Source organism: Ranitomeya variabilis, chromosome 6 (assembly GCF_051348905.1).
Source record: "Ranitomeya variabilis isolate aRanVar5 chromosome 6, aRanVar5.hap1, whole genome shotgun sequence".
Lineage (NCBI taxonomy): Eukaryota > Metazoa > Chordata > Amphibia > Anura > Dendrobatidae > Ranitomeya > Ranitomeya variabilis.
Genome location: NC_135237.1, coordinates 25218823 through 25234955, shown reverse-complemented (window position 1 = coordinate 25234955; position 16133 = coordinate 25218823). Strand labels below are relative to the sequence as shown.

The 16133-nt window shown below is 40.7% G+C and overlaps 1 protein-coding gene across 3 annotated transcripts in view; it reads right to left on the bottom strand.

The window, feature by feature from the left end:
- Nucleotides 1-7651: 7651 nt before the first annotated feature.
- The window catches only part of ETV1 (ETS variant transcription factor 1), a 62130-nt gene continuing 53648 nt past the window's right edge, over nucleotides 7652-16133 (bottom strand). For all 3 annotated transcript variants that reach the window (XM_077268073.1, XM_077268074.1, XM_077268075.1), the window contains 5 exons: nucleotides 12900-12968; nucleotides 12724-12792; nucleotides 10875-11044; nucleotides 9319-9420; nucleotides 7652-8014 (listed from right to left, as the gene is read on the bottom strand). In XM_077268073.1, coding sequence (XP_077124188.1) covers nucleotides 7793-8014; nucleotides 9319-9420; nucleotides 10875-11044; nucleotides 12724-12792; nucleotides 12900-12968 — 632 coding nt within the window. In that variant the 3' untranslated portion in view covers nucleotides 7652-7792. The remainder of the gene's footprint in view (nucleotides 8015-9318; nucleotides 9421-10874; nucleotides 11045-12723; nucleotides 12793-12899; nucleotides 12969-16133) is intronic.

Sequence of the window (16133 nt, the reverse complement as noted above, 5' to 3'; positions counted from 1 at the left end):
TGACTGGGTTGGAACCAGGCAACATCCTGTGGCAGAGGGTGTTGCAGGGGAAGATTCAGGGGGGGTCCCTGTCAGGGGTGGGATCCTGACAGAGGCCTAGCGAACAGAAAGAACGTTAAGGAACCGCGCCTGCACTTCATTGCGGCGGTACCCCAAGAAAGGATAAGAAGCGAGGTTTATTGTAAAGAGTGAGAAACGAGATCAACGCAACAAGGAGATAACACCAGTAGGAGTCGTGCTGCAAGACCGAGGCAACATCCTACTGAGGCGCGTAGTCGGTGGCCGGAAACGCCGAGGAAGTATTGAGCTCCAGGCCTTACTTCAAACCTATGGCAGGACAGTCAGTTATAGGCGGGCTGTCTCACCTAAGTCACCTAAGCAGACATAGGGGGCAACAGTTGGAGAGGGGCGACTCTAGGGTCCCGGAAGACCTCCAGGCCTACCCGTCATACGGGTGCGTCCTAGCCATATGATCTGGGGGACGAAGAAGAACATCAGAATCAGTTGTGAGGGAACTTCAGAAACAGACACAACAGTTGTGAGGACTATCCCGTAAGCACAGCAGGGAAGGACTACAACACACAAGCGCTAGCAGGTAGGCACAGATTTCCACCTGCAAAGGGAACTCTGGAGGTGCCATCGGACCGGCTGGTCTCAGACAGCCCTGTTAACCGTACTCCGGATTGAGGATCCTGAAGACTTCAGTAAAGAGGTAAAGAGACTGCAACCTGGTGTCCTCGTTAATCATCGCGACCTGCACCACACCACAACATTCTCAACTTTCACTGGACGCCCCTCAGCAGGGTCACGGACCGGGTCTAGCCACCGTGACACTCCCAGAACCGAGACAGAGAGGCCCGATACCGGGTACCCCTCGGCCCTGTGGCAGTGGGGGCGCTCCAGATGCAGCTTGAGAGATACCAATGGAGAAGTTCTGATGAGCTAAAGTGGCCTCCAAAAAAAAATTAGCCTCTTCATTTTTAGTATTGGTGGGATCACAGAAGATGGACCTCACCAATCATAAAGTGATGTTATATCCTAATGTTATGCCATCACTTTACTAGATAGAAAAACCCCATTAGGCCATGCACCCATGTAGCACAAACGCTGTTAAGCTGTGCAGTTTTTTGGAGTATTTTTTCCCCTATAGGGAGCTTGAAAACAATGCTTAAAATCTGCCAAAAAATGCATTAAAGAAAAGTCGAAAATGAAGCCAAAAAAGCAGCAAAAACGTAATAATTAGAGCATATTATTATAGTGTATTTTGGTCCAGACACCGGCAGAAAAAAATATTTTTTCACTTGTGGGAACATGGTCATAATGTATCATCAACTTTGGGCATCAGCTGGAGTTTAGACTAATGAGGGAACTTTTTCTATTTGTGTTACAGACACAAATCCTGGCTCTATAGCCTGACTCAAAATGTCATGATCAGACTGTTACGCTTGTGTGAATTTGGCCTAAACCTTTAAAGTGGTGCTGGGTTTATCGATATAAAAGGTAATTTTGGGACCCAAAGTGAAAAGAGGCCAAATTAATCTCAAGAACTTGTTTCCATTCTTCTCACCTCCACAATCCAGACAGGTCTCAAATTGTGGTGGGTAAAAGTATGATGGCCAAATACCTTTACCATGGATGCCACTGTAACGGTGGCTACCGGCCCCTCAGCTGCTACCCAGGCAGGTAGCCCCTTGATTTGGGAAGCCCAATGGTAGAGTCTATAAAGCAGTGGTCTATAATTAAGGGACAAAAAAAAAAGTTTGTTGAAGGGGGTAATTAATTGGAAACATGTGCTGGGTTTCCACTGTTTAGGTGATATATGCGAAATATGTAAGTTGACCGCCGCTCTTAGCGGAGATTGGAGGTTGGATCCCACCATTCTAGAATGAATCGCTTATTCAGTGCATAGATGACCTTGCTTTTGGATGATACACCCCAATAAATTAATGGGGCTGCAAAATTAGCCACAATAATGGCTGTGGAGCCGATTCTAAGGAGTCAAAATACTTTTTTGTAATGCTGGACAACACCGCCACACATTTCGGTGCATGAACAACAAATGCTTTTTGGTCTAGAATTATGTATGCCGTGCTCTTTTTTTGGCCAGTGAACACACTCAAATTTGTCAAGTTTATTGTTTCCCAAAATTTGGACAGTTCTGGTAATTTATGACTGTTGTCAACTAAGCTCACCTGGTTCCATGAAGGACACATCGACATGACATGTGACAGCTAAAGGCAGCGATTGGCTGCAGAGGTCACATGTAACATGTCATCCTCTCGGCTGGATGAACACAGACTGTTGGAAAGTTAACACTGAGAAAATATCTAAAACTTTTAGTGTTTGTCCCAGGAGCTCAGCCATGTTCTCCGCTCTACCACCTCACTGTCCTAAGACAACTGGCTGCAGCAGAACAAACATTTTGCAAAGTTCTGTACATTTAGTCAAGACTCAAGAAGTCAACCAGGTAAGTATGGAATTAATCAGCATAAAATTACACCCCCATGTTCTCTACAAAACTGGATCAGTATCAGGCACAAAATGCTTCAGATTTACAACTGTGAAGAATCATGCCACCGATTCATTACGACTGACACCTCTTAATGAATTTTGCACATTTACTCAACTGATATGACCCATCCAAGAAATATTACTCCAGGCGATGGCTGGGAACATATTGTTATAATTTATACCACAAATTATGAATTTGTCATTTGACATTTCTAAACTGATGGAAGAAAAAAATAATTGCAAAATTTCTGTGCAATTTTGAGTTGCACAAAAAAAATTTGCAACATTTCATGCAGTTTAACATCAGAATTCCAGCGAAAAACTGTTTTATGAATCGGCCCCTATATTCAATGACGGATTTAAACGCTAGCTTCTAGGTGTGTCTCCGAGGTTCATCAGTGTCTCTTATGAAACTTTCAGAGTTTGGTCACTATTGCTCTGTTGAGAAAAAAAAAATTAAATAATAATTTTTATATATATATATATAGATATATATATATATATATATATATATATATATATACATACTATATAATTGTCTAAGGGTCACTTCCGTCTTTCTGTCTGTCTTTCTTTCTGTCACGGATATTCATTGGTCGCGGCCTCTGTCATGGAATCCAAGTCGCTGATTGGTCTCGCCAGCTGCCTGTCATGGCTGCCGCGACCAATCAGCGACGGCCACAGTCCGATTAGTCCCTCCCTACTCCCCTGCAGTCAGTGCCGGGCGCCCGCTCCATACTCCCCTCCAGTCACCGCTCACACAAGGTGAATGTCGGCGGTAATGGACCGTATTATGCTGCGGGTAACTCACTCCATTACCGCCGCTATTAATCCTGTGTGGCCTGCACGAGAAGGACCTGCCATGACATCACGGTCATGTGACCGTGACGTCATCACAGGCCCTGCGCGCCTGTGCGAGAAGGACCTGGCATGATGTCACGGTCATGTGACCGTGATGTCATGGCAGGTCCTTCTCACGCAGGCACAAAGAAGCTGCGGTACCATGGGACAGGGAGGGACAGCGTCAGGAGCGCCAGGAGCAGGTGAGCATTTCATATTCACCTGTCCCCGTTCCATCCGCCGGGCGCCGCTCTGTCTTCCCGTCCTCTTGCAGTGACTGTGCAGGTCAGAGGGCGCAATGACGTATTAGTGTGCGTGCCGCCCTCTGCCTGAACAGTCAGTGCGGAGAGACAGGACGCTGAGGAGCAGCGACGAGAGGTGAGTATGTGATTTTTTTTTTTTATTGCAGCAGCATTACATGTGGCACAATGCTGTATGGAGCGTCTATGGGGCCATAAAGAACTGCATGGAGCATTATATGGAGCATCTATGGGGCCATAACTGCATGGAGCATTATATGGGGCATCTATGGGGCCATAACTGCATGGAGCATTATATGGAGCATCTATGGGGCCATAACTGCATGGAGCATTATATGGGGCATCTATGGGGCCATAACTGCATGGAGCATTATATGGAGCATCTATGGGGCCATAATGAACTGCATGGAGCATTATACTACGTGACTGGGCAATATACTACGTGGACATGCATATTCTAGAATACCCGATGCGTTAGAATCGGGACACCATCTAGTGTATATATATATATATATATATATATATATATATATATATATATGTATATATATATATATATATATATATATATAGCGTGTCTTTACCTTTTTTTATCAGTCCATGACAAACTGATAGAACTTGGATGGCATCAAAGTGCTGTCCGATTTTTTTTTTCACGGAACCATAGAATTTCATTAAAAGGAGTTTGATCCGATATTCGGGTCAATATTGGACATGTCGCTGGCATTTTGTACAGACCGCTCAGTTTGCAAAAATCATGGACATGTAGATTATTATAGATAGAAAAACACAGATCGCACTCGTTCGTCAAAAACTGACGTGTGATTAAGCCCCAACATGGATCCAAACTATTGGGGTTAAGGAATGAAGTGACGAAAAGGGTCGACCATCCTCCATAAATAAAACCAAGTATGAATGAATGCTCAGAAAGTCTTCCGCCAGCACCATATTTGAGAAATCATCTAGAAATGCACGGAAATGTTGTATACATTATTTTTAATTGAATGACAAAGTGTTTAGTAAATTTTTGCACACATCCTGCATAGGATTGGTCAACGTGCAGGTTAAAAATTCTGTTAGCGCAAATACATTCATCAGAATTAGCCTTTGCGCGGTCTGCAGTTCTGCATTCCACAGTGACAATGGAGATATTTTTGAAAAAAAAAAAAAAAAGAAAACAAACAAAATAAAAACAAAAATCAGAGTGTTAGCTTTTCCACAAATTTAGATTATTTTTTTTCAAAATAAAAACAAAAAAGTAAAAGAAAAATAACAAGAAACACGCACACAAAATCCATAAGTTTCCAATAAATTTTCAATACATATTCTTTTCTGTACAGGTCTTAAAAATTAAAACAAAAATGTCAGAAATGTAACCTTAGAAATTTCTCCCAATCTGATTTCTATTCATTTACATACAGCCTCCAGGTAAGTAGCAGTAGAACCAGTCGATCCATCAGTTTCCTCCTCAAGTCCCGGAAGTCCGTTAAGAAGCAAAGTCTCCGATCCCATTTTACAAAAAGTTCCTGCTGAGCCTCCAGACAGCAAGCGGACGCTTACCGGTCAGCTTTTGATGCGCAAAAGCTGATTGCATGGCGGCAAAGCTATGCACTAAGCAATAAATGATCTGCACCATCTATTTTGTCCTGAAATGCTACAGCGATGCGTAGAATGACCAGAGAGTAAATTTATCATCAAAGAGAATAGTACAGAAAATATACAGCAGCAGAAGCAATTTTTTTTCTAGTATTTATACATGTTATGAACAGAACACAGCAGTAAAAGGCATAAATGCATATTAATGGGTACCATGTCTAAAAATTACTAAAGTACCTATTTAGTGTATTGGTTATTTTTGCAATTTTGTTGTTGTTGTTTTTCATTACTTTTTTTTTTTGTCCAAAGAGTGCTTTTTGCAGCCAAACAGCATAACAATGTATTACATAGAGTACAGTTAATTTTAACAAATTAAAAAGCTTATTAATGGGATATATTTTTTTTTTTCATTCCATTATTGTTCTTAAATGGACTCAAATTTTTAATTAAAAAATACAAATTCAAGTGCTGCTGATGCCAAGCAAGAATTTCGGTTAAAAAAAAAAAATGTAGGCAGACTTCATTTTCTAATTTTGTGCACTGTAACTTAAGCAGGGGTGTAAACCATAGGAGGTTCAGAGCCTCAAGAAGCCCAAAAGGCCCCATTGCCACTGGTATTATAGATACAGTATATTAGTGTTCCTCCTACCATTTGTTAAATCTTGATTTGGCTTCGAGTTACATTTCTAAAGAAAGTAGGTACTACCAACATCATCAACTTGTGAGCTAAGGTCTTCAGTCCTTGACCTCAAGACCTATCAAGAAATTCTGAGCCAAATGGTTGCAGGTGAAATACCCAGGTCTTTTAAATTACCAACTGCATTGATGACCACTTTAGTTTTCTATTCTGCCCTTAGAAATCCAAAGCTATCACTTTGGAAACTTTGCTGTCAAAAACAGGAATTTGGAATGGCGTCCGATTAGACCCAATCATAATTAAGCCTCTTATAACCAATCGAGGAGTTAAACTGGATGAAGTGTTGGACAATGGTGGAATGTGGACACCTGTGAAGTTTTAAGAACAGGTCTTTTGATGTCTCATCCATTAAGATCTCTCATTACAGAAGAAGCCCCTTTGCCGCTGGTATTATAGATATATAAGGGTCCTAGGTATATTTATTAAATCTTGATTTGGCCTCTAGATACTTTTCTAAAAAAGTACAGACTTTATTCATTGAGCAAAGATCTACCAACAATGTCAACTTGAAAGCCATGGCCTTCAACATTGACCTCAAAACATATCAAGAACTTCTGAGCCAAATGTCCACCCAGGTTTTGTAGATTACCAAATGCATTGCCCACCATTTTAGTTCTCCATCCTGCTCCTAGACCCCAAAGATATCACTTTATTGCAAGAAATTTTGCCACCAATGGTAGGAATTTAGGATGGAGTCCAACTAAACTCCATCGTTATTCAGACTCTTCTAAGCAATGGAGGAACTTAAACTGGATGGAGTGTCAGAAAATGGTGGAATGTGGATATCTGTAAATGTTTTGAGCAGGTCTGTTGATGTCTCATCTATTATGATCTCTGACAAAAGTCCAAAAGCCATTTTAAAACTGGTATTCTAGATATATCAAGGTCCCTCCTAACATTTGTTCAGTATTGATTTGGCCTCTAGTTATTTTTCTAAAGAAAGTAAAGGACTGCATCTGCAAAGATCTACCATAATTGTCAACTTGTGAGCTATGGTCTTCAGCCTTTGACCTAAAGAACTTTGGAGACAGGTTACTTCTTTGGAGACAAGTTACTTCAGGTGAAATATCCAGATCTTGTAGATTACCAACTGCATTGACCAACACTTTGGTTCTCTATCCTGTCCCAAGATGCCAAAGATATCACTTCATTGCAAGAAACTTTGCCACCAAAGGCAGGAATGGAGTGCAACTATACTCCATTACTATTCAACCTCTTCAAACCAAGCAAGGAGCTTAAACTTCAGGGAGTGTCAGAGAATGGTGGGAGGTGGACATCTGTGAAGTTTTAAGAGCAGGTTTTTTGGCATCTCAAGCACTGAGATCTGTCATGAGTACGGAATTCATAAGTGTCTACTCTAGAACCTAGTGAAGCCTGATAATATGGAGAGCCCTTTTAACTCCTCAAATGAGGAGCCAAGGCATGTACCAATTTTTAAAAAATATAACGTAAAAAAATTTAATTTCAACAGAGGAAAATCTTATAAAGAGTCATTCATACCATGAAAATTAACTGTACTCTGTGTATCCAGAAATAATGTACAATATATCATGAGATCTTAAAACTGAAGGAAAGAAACACTGTCATGACTTATTAATGAAGTACCGTGAGCTTTAAGTTCCCTTCCCGAGCATAAATGAATATTAGATATCCATCTGTTATCGTCCTGTTACATACATAGTATCAGTTTTATCCTCCGTCCCTCAAGTAAAGTGCTTTGTCCATGGCAGACCATAGGAGATATGCAACAGGAAAAGCCCATTTATGATCTACTAAATATATATATTTATATATTTATAAAAAAAAATGTGTATTTTTTCTTTTCTCGGTTCTTGCGAAGAAAAGTGAAATGATCGTCGTCATAGAAATGTCTTTTTTTTCCCCTCTGTTAGTAAACGTATCCTTCATTGTATGGGTGACTGTTACAGTAGCCTCCGTCTGCCATGTAGGGAATATTTTCTTCAAAATGTGACAATGGCACTGTGTCTTCTTCATTAATGTGTCGCTCCATGTCCGTTTTCAACAGCGGCCGTTGATTGTCTGGGAAGGCCATAGAGAAGAGGGCTTCAGGATCGCACACAAATTTGTACACGTATCTCTCTCCAGCGACCTTAGATGGAGAAAGAAGAATTTTATTATCACCATCCGCATTAATGTCTACATGATCAATACATTTAGGAGATGATAGCTCCAGGTAGTAATGTGGATGGGTTGTTATATTTTGTACCCACACAGTGTCCCCAAAAGTTGGTTAGAGTCCTCTTCCGAATGGAAGTTCTGCTTTAGCCTGACTGGTTGACAATTTTCAGAAAAAGAAGGCTTAAAAATATGATATCTTTCAACACAAGACTAGAGAGGGAAACATTTAAAATTCTGCTAACATTTTGGGGAAAACAAATCTGTATTCTCCAAAATGCATTTTTTTTTTCAAATCATTCTGGCCAAATATAGCAAAATGGCAGCTGGCTGCTCGTTCTCCCCTTTATGGTCCTTGGCCCCTCTTCATAACGCCTCCATTCACTGAAATCTAGTCTCGGCCTAGAGTGCACAGTATAGGGTTAAGGCACATGTCATGGTGTCACAGTAAGTACGGTGACATTAGGACGTGCACTTTAAGTTGGGATTTGCAACTGCAACTAGTCCCGGGAAGTCTCTGAATACGCATGTTGCAAGGTTGAGGCAACATCATAAGGTGAGCTGTAACTTTACTAGGAGCACTCTGGGCCACAACTAGGCCTGCCACATCCCTGCGTGAAGATGCCCAGGGTTTCAGCACTATGATGGTAAGAATATGTGGGGAGGATTTTATGGGGGATGGTGAGCAGCAGGGGTCAGTGGTGAAGTGAGTATTCCAGACCCCAGGGCATAATAAGGGACATTCAATTTGCTGAGAATAAATTCCCTGCAAATCAAATTTTCTGGAAAATTAGGAAAAATTTGGCAAATTTGAATCTTGTCAGACCTGCTTATCTTTAACAGGAATTTTACTTGACCAGCTCTTTGGATGCATTCGAACTAAAAATGGAGTGTTTGTTGGGAATGGAAACCAGTAGATTGCCAAAAAAAAATGGGTGACCACAAATGAAGCTTATCCTAGATCAACTGCATTTTCTAGCTCTAAAGCCAGTAGTGGGTAACAACTTCATCGCTATGGGGCAAGGATTGTGCAATTACAACAATAAAATGGTCCTAGCTCCAGTTTCATATCTCCAATTAATTTTGGCCTAGATGGAGCCATTATACATGGTCAACTCTCAACCAAGAGTATGGACTTTGAACCCTTCATTCTTGGCCTTGGTGTCAGTTCCAATAGTTTATATGACTTCTAATCTAATAAGGTTTTTTTTTGTAGTTTATAAAGCACAATTTCTAAATCAGGACCAACCCTTATAGGAGATGAAATTGACATCTCACCTTCTGCATAATTCCCTTCTCATAGTAGTAGCGCAGTGAACGACTAAGCTTATCATAGTTCATGGCGGGTCGGTTCTTCTGTAAACCCCATCGTCGCGCCACCTATGACAAAAAAAAAAGTAACAAACCATACAATTAAACTCATCAAGTTGAAGTTTGTAATGTATCACTTATAAATAGTGTTGAGCATTCCGATACCGCAAGTATCGGGTATCGGCCGATATTTGCTGTATCGGAATTCCGATACCGAGATCCGATACTTTTGTGGTATCGGGTATCGGTATCGAAACAACATTAATGTGTAAAATAAAGAATTAAAATAAAAAATATTGCTATACTCACCTCTCCGACGCAGCCTGGACCTCACCGAGGGAACCGGCAGCGTTGTTTGCTTAAAATGCGCGCTTTTCCTTCCTTCCGTGACGTCACGGCTTCTGATTGGTCACGTGCCGCCCATGTGGCCGCGACGCGACCAATCACAGCAAGCCGTGACGTAATTTGCTGTGATTGGTCGCGTCGCGGTCACATGGGCGACGCGACCAATCAGAAGCCGTGACGTCACGGGAGGCTGGACACGCGCGCATTTTAAAATGCGAGCGTCTCCTGCCTCCCGTGACGTCACGGCTTGTGATTGGTCGCGTCGCCCATGTGACCGCGACGCGACCAATCACAAAGCCGGAACGTAATTTTAAAATACTGAATGCCTAGAAGGACCTGAAAATTACGTCACGGCTTGCTGTGATTGGTCGCGTCGCGGCCACATGGGCGGCACGCGACCAATCAGAAGCCGTGACGTCACGGAAGGAAGGAAAAGCGCGCATTTTAAGCAAACAACGCTGCCGGTTCCCTCGGAGAGGTGAGTATAGCAATATTTTTTATTTTAATTCTTTATTTTACACATTAATATGGTTCCCAGGGCCTGAAGGAGAGTTTCCTCTCCTTCAGACCCTGGGAACCATCAGGGATACCGTCCAATACTTGAGTCCCATTGACTTGTATTGGTATCGGGTATCGGTATCGGATTAGATCCGATACTTTGCCGGTATCGGCCGATACTTTCCGATACCGATACTTTCAAGTATCGGACGGTATCGCTCAACACTACTTATAAATAATTTAAAAAAGTTTAGTTCTATCCAACTTTCAGCAGACCCTTCATGTACTCTTTAGGAATGTCTTTTACCTACTGACTGTAGAGGAGATACTAAGTCAGGTGGATGGAAGAGAAAAAAGCAGGTGTATGGTATTTTATTGAATACTTGGTCTGTTTGGATAGGTTTTATAGGTAACAAAACACTTTTACGATATTATGATCTTCCTTTGCTCCTCCCTCCACAAGCAGGAAGTTGCGTGTGAGTAACCAATAGGAGGTTGCTCGCATGTAACTTCCTCTTCCTGTGCCACCTGGTAGATGCCAAGTCAGAGCAATGAAAGAGCTGAGACTAAGGACATAATACAGTGCCGGCAATGTGCTTGGAGGGGCCATAATATTGGTAAAACCCATGTAAAAAGGCAACCTCCCCTAAAGATGCCCTCAACCGGAAGAATGCGCCTACCTCCTCGGGCTCAATAAGCTTGAACTCCATGCCTCGGCCTGTCCAGGCAATAAAATGGGAATTTCCAGGGTCGTCAAGTAATGCAACTAAAAACTGCCATAACTGGAGCGAGCCTCGTCTCTGATAGGTTGGCCCTTCACGGTACAGTCCAGGCTCTTGTTTAATGTCACCTGCAAAATTATTACAAAATTTCAAAAAAGATTATTACAGCTCATAGATTGCGTTGACACAGATCACTAAAATGTAAATAAATGATCATATGTTTATTTGTTTTTTTTACAGGGGGGGTTGGATTTCTTAAAGGGACAGTACCTAAAATGGCATTGGTTATATATTGATGAATTTAGGTTAGTGGTCCTTTAAGTTGCCTCTATTGCCCAGTTGTTTAATTACATGCTATTACATTCCCTTGAAACTCCTGAATTCTGCAAATGTTATGCAAGCCATACAGGCTTTTCACAAAATGGAGAGTCCGCCTGGATTTCTGTTGCAGATTTGCTGCCATTGCAGTAGCAGCAGCGTTGTTTTGCAGATGGACAATAATATTATACATGATATACGCTCAGGACACAAAAGCCCAGAATGTTTTCTGTGCTTATCCATAAGTGCATAATTTGTATGATAAATATGCAAAACAACGTGCGTCAGTCATGAACAACGCACAAAGTTACGTATCTGGCCTCTTCTGTCAAGCTAATTACATGAACGGTTTTAAGCAAAAAAAACCAAAAACACATGTTTGCAACCATGGCTGTCTTCTAGCTCGACATCAATATTGAAACAGGAGATACATCACTCTCTAATCTCGGAGCTTTTCCCATCTTAGCAGGTTATCAATATTCTACAGGATAGGTAATAAGGTTCTGATCATTGGGAGAGTATCATTCCCACCAATCTCAAGATCGAGATTCTGAAATGGTCGCCTTTTGAATGAAATGATGAATGCGTATGCGCAACATGGCTCCAATCATGGTCTACGGCACTGCTGGTTATAGCCAAGCACTGCACTCCGCCTTTTCCAGCAAACCTGCAGTCAATGAATGGAGCCATGCCTTTAGGGTCGGTTGGGTCCTAGTGATGGGATAAGTTTCCTTCAGAATCCTATTACCTATCCAGGATAACTGGCTTAGATTGAAATAATTTTCCCCTCTTCATGGGAATGGAAAAAAACGTAACGATCACTGGGGATCCAACCCCCGAGATTCCCAGAGATCCAAAAAGCACTCCCAGCAATCTAAAGATAACCCCCTGACCCGTGCATAGGGAATAACTTCATATTTTAGGAATAACCCTTTAAGATGAGGAATGTTCTTCTTTAAGCAAAAAATATGGTTATGAGGAGGGAGGAGAGATAACTCTCCAATAACAAGAAGGAATTGGTATCGTCAACACAAGACTTTTCTGCATATTTTAAAACCTTTGTAGCCTTAAAATTAATTTTCTTCTTTCTCAAAGAGGAGAGCTATTTGCTGCTGCCACCCAGACACTGCCAAGGTTTCACTAGTGGATCAAGCCTAAAAAGGTTTCATGCTGAGTATATGTATTAGCACCCATCATTAAGACAAATGATTACACTCAAAGGCATAACTAGAAGCTCCTGGCCTTGAAACAAGTGGCAGCTTCATGTCTTCTTGCTTAGCTTATGCAGCACTGGTAATTTCTTAGGCCCGCCCACGAGGAGCAGTGTTAGTATTAATCACTAGATCTCCATGCTTTACAATTACCAGATTTCCTACGTTTCAATTTACTTTATTTTGGCACAAACCACACAAGGTAACAAAGTTGTACTATGATTTTTTTTTTTAAAGACGCAGTATTTGGCACAAAAAAAAAAAAAGCTAACGCATACCTTCAAATTTCTCCGGGACCACACATGTGTCATCAAAGAACTGTCGAGGACCCTTCTCAAACATACAACCTAAAATAAGTTAGAAAAAAAGTCAATTGTGAGTTGAAAGCGATACATTGGTTGCGGTGGTGTAGCGCAACGTATAAATAAATAAAAACAGCGGTAGAATAAAATACCTTCTGCTCCATTGGGATGTGCCAGGAAAGCTTCTTGCCTCATGTAAATGGAATGGCAGCTAGGCACTTCTGCAAGGAAAAACAAGACAATGCTAATCAAAGAAGTGTCTGGAATTGAAAGCGTGCAGGTTATCAATGAGACAGCCTGCAGACAGAAGAGTAACAGAAAGGGACACGCGCTGCAGCGAAAGGAAACCTGTCAACACATGGTTAGCCTTCTCCCAGACACACGCACGTGGCAAGGCAAAATGAAACGAGAATATGAAGAACATTGATTTTATCTAACACAGTCACTTGAACTCAAACTTTCAGCATAATCAACCTTGCTAAAGGTCAGCTCCTTTGGCAATCACACTTTACTTTAAATAGCACTTAGTATTTCCCCCCCTTCCTTCAAACTAGCACGATTCACAGTTGCCTGATCTGTTCTGATTAATTACATTAGGTTGTACAATGTTTTCATGATCGCCACAATCTACAAGTTTAAAGAAAAAAAAAGTGCTGCAAGAAAATCGCATTTTCTTTTCTTTTTTTTTTTTTGTTATTTAGAGGATGGAAATTTATGCCACGAAAGAAGCCTAAAATGTTGGGTGAATTACAAATATTTTAAAAAAAATAATAATAATAATAATAATATTTTATATTAGAATATATATTAAAAATACACCACAAAAAAAAAATTCAAATCATATGTATAGAAAAGTTTAATAAAATGAATGTAAAAATATATTATTTTTATTTTCAAAACACACACAAGTTTTGAAAAATAGTAATAAAACAATATGTATATATTTTAATTATTTGTTTAACATATGATTTGAAAATGTTTGAAGTTATCTTTCTCATTAGTTATGCATTTTTTTTAATTTTATTTTTAATATATTTTTTGCATTATATCTTTGAACTATAATGGGGTTTGACCTAGTGTGCGAATTATAATGCATATAAAAATATAGTATATATACATACACACAAGTTTTTATATATCTACACGGCATATATATTTATTTATATAGCGACAGTGTATGTATATACTAATATATATATATATTATATATATACACATACATACACACATATACACACACATATATTATATATAAATATATATATATATATATATATATATATATTTATACACATACATACATACATACACACAGATACACACACTGTCGCTATATATACATGGATACATCCACACACACACATACACACACACACACACACACTATATGTATATATGGAAGATTTCACAGCTTGGAGTCTGTGTGAAGAAAGCATTTATGGTAATTAGAGAACTGGTTGCTTAGTAAGGTTTTAAACCATAGAATTCTTGTAGATTTTTACGGAAGACTGATACATAGTACTCATTGAGCTAAAAAAGAAAAAACTCCCGTCAGGACCTTGAATCTTGCAAAAGTTATATATTTCAATGATTCTAAAACGGCACAAAAAAAAAATCCAAATCAAAAAGTAATACTCCCCTTGACTTTCAACCACTACTACCGTTACGATGCTGCCATGTCCTCCATCAGTCTCTACTTTCTGCTAAAGAGAGGAGGATGTCTCAACAAAGGAACATGTGACCATCTGCAGCCAATCATTGGTAGAGCAGTGATTTCCTGTGTGTCAAGGAGGAGTAGAAAGTAGAGACCAGCTGGGAACCAGACAAGTGTCAAAATGAGACCTGCAAGGATTTCAGTGGATATGACTCTTATCATGAAGTTTTGTACTTTTCCATATAGAGCAATAAAATAAAAAATAAGTAAAAAAAAAATGCTTTTAGAATGGGAAATAGCTAAAGGTATGACCTTATGTCCATAGGGTATACATGTAACTATCGCTCAGCTCAATGTATTTTTATGGACGAGAGCCAATGTGCATCAATAGGGGCAACACCAGATAAAGAAAATCAAAAAGTTACAGTTACGATGAAACGTCATCCTGATCACACTGACATGTTTGCTCCCAAGTAAGGTCATTCTGGATCGCTCTAAGGTTTCAATTGTCTGTACGAATAAAGTAACAATGACCATCACGGGAGTAATGACGGTGTACGCTCTTCTTTTAGGAACCGGCACAAACAAGCTTTTGTTCTTCCTCAACCATCTCCAAACTTTCGTACAGCAAATTTGGACTTGGGCAGCGGATATGATGCTCTTACAGAAGATTACCAGGTTTGCTCTAGGTAAATATTGAGCCAGCGATTTTAACAATAATGGTCTTATAAAGACAGAAAGCAGAAGACTTCTAAACTCTGCTGACAGTTGTAGTAAACTTAAAGAGGTCATCCACTTTGGATAATCACTAGTGATTTTAGTCCCCCAGCAAATTGCTGAAGCAAAGTAGCTTTGCTCCTAGTCTCGGCAAACATTGCAATCAGTGGAGGAAGTTGGAAGCAAGTGTACCATTTCTCTGCAATGGCAACACAGGGGAAGTATTACTAGTAACGAGCGAGCATGCTTGGATAAGGCTTTACCCGAGCATGCTCATGTGCTGATATTGTAGTCGGCGTGCTCGACTAATATGTTCGAGTCACCGAGGCTGCATATTTTGCTGCTGTTCGACACATGCAGGGATTGCCTAACAGACAGGCTATCCTTGCATGTGTTGTGGCTGTCGAACAGCCGCGAGACATGCAGCGGTGAACGATGGGGGAGAGTTGACACAAGGGAAGGCTTCAACTGGCCCACCGGAGAAGGAGAATTCCCAGGTGGGCCGCTGCGAAGAAGTGCCAATAAGCAATGATAATACACTTGTAATATTTACAGAGGAATTAATCATCTAATCATCAACAGTGGGTCCTTAGATTCTATGTTACTGTAGACCCTTGGCAGCAAAGTCCGACACTGACCTAGGGAATGTGCGCAGGCGCCGGGAAAGGTCAGAGAGGCCCAACACCTGCGCAATGCAGTACTTTGCTCTGCCCTCAACAGGACAGACAAAGTACACCTGTGCCGGAGCTGTGGCAGGAACACAAGAAGAAGACGTCATCGTATGAAGATGGGAGGCGCCGGACAGGACCGCGAAGCCCATCGGACCCGAAACGAACCGGGAACGCCCCTGGGTGAGTATAATATAACCCCTTTTTCTTATCTTTCAGGTTACATCGGGGGCTTATGTACAGCATTCCAGAATGCATTACAGAATGCTGTAGATAAGCCCCTGATGCCGGTGGCCTTGGCTCGTATACGATTTTGGGGTGACAGATTCCCTTTAAGTATTTGCATC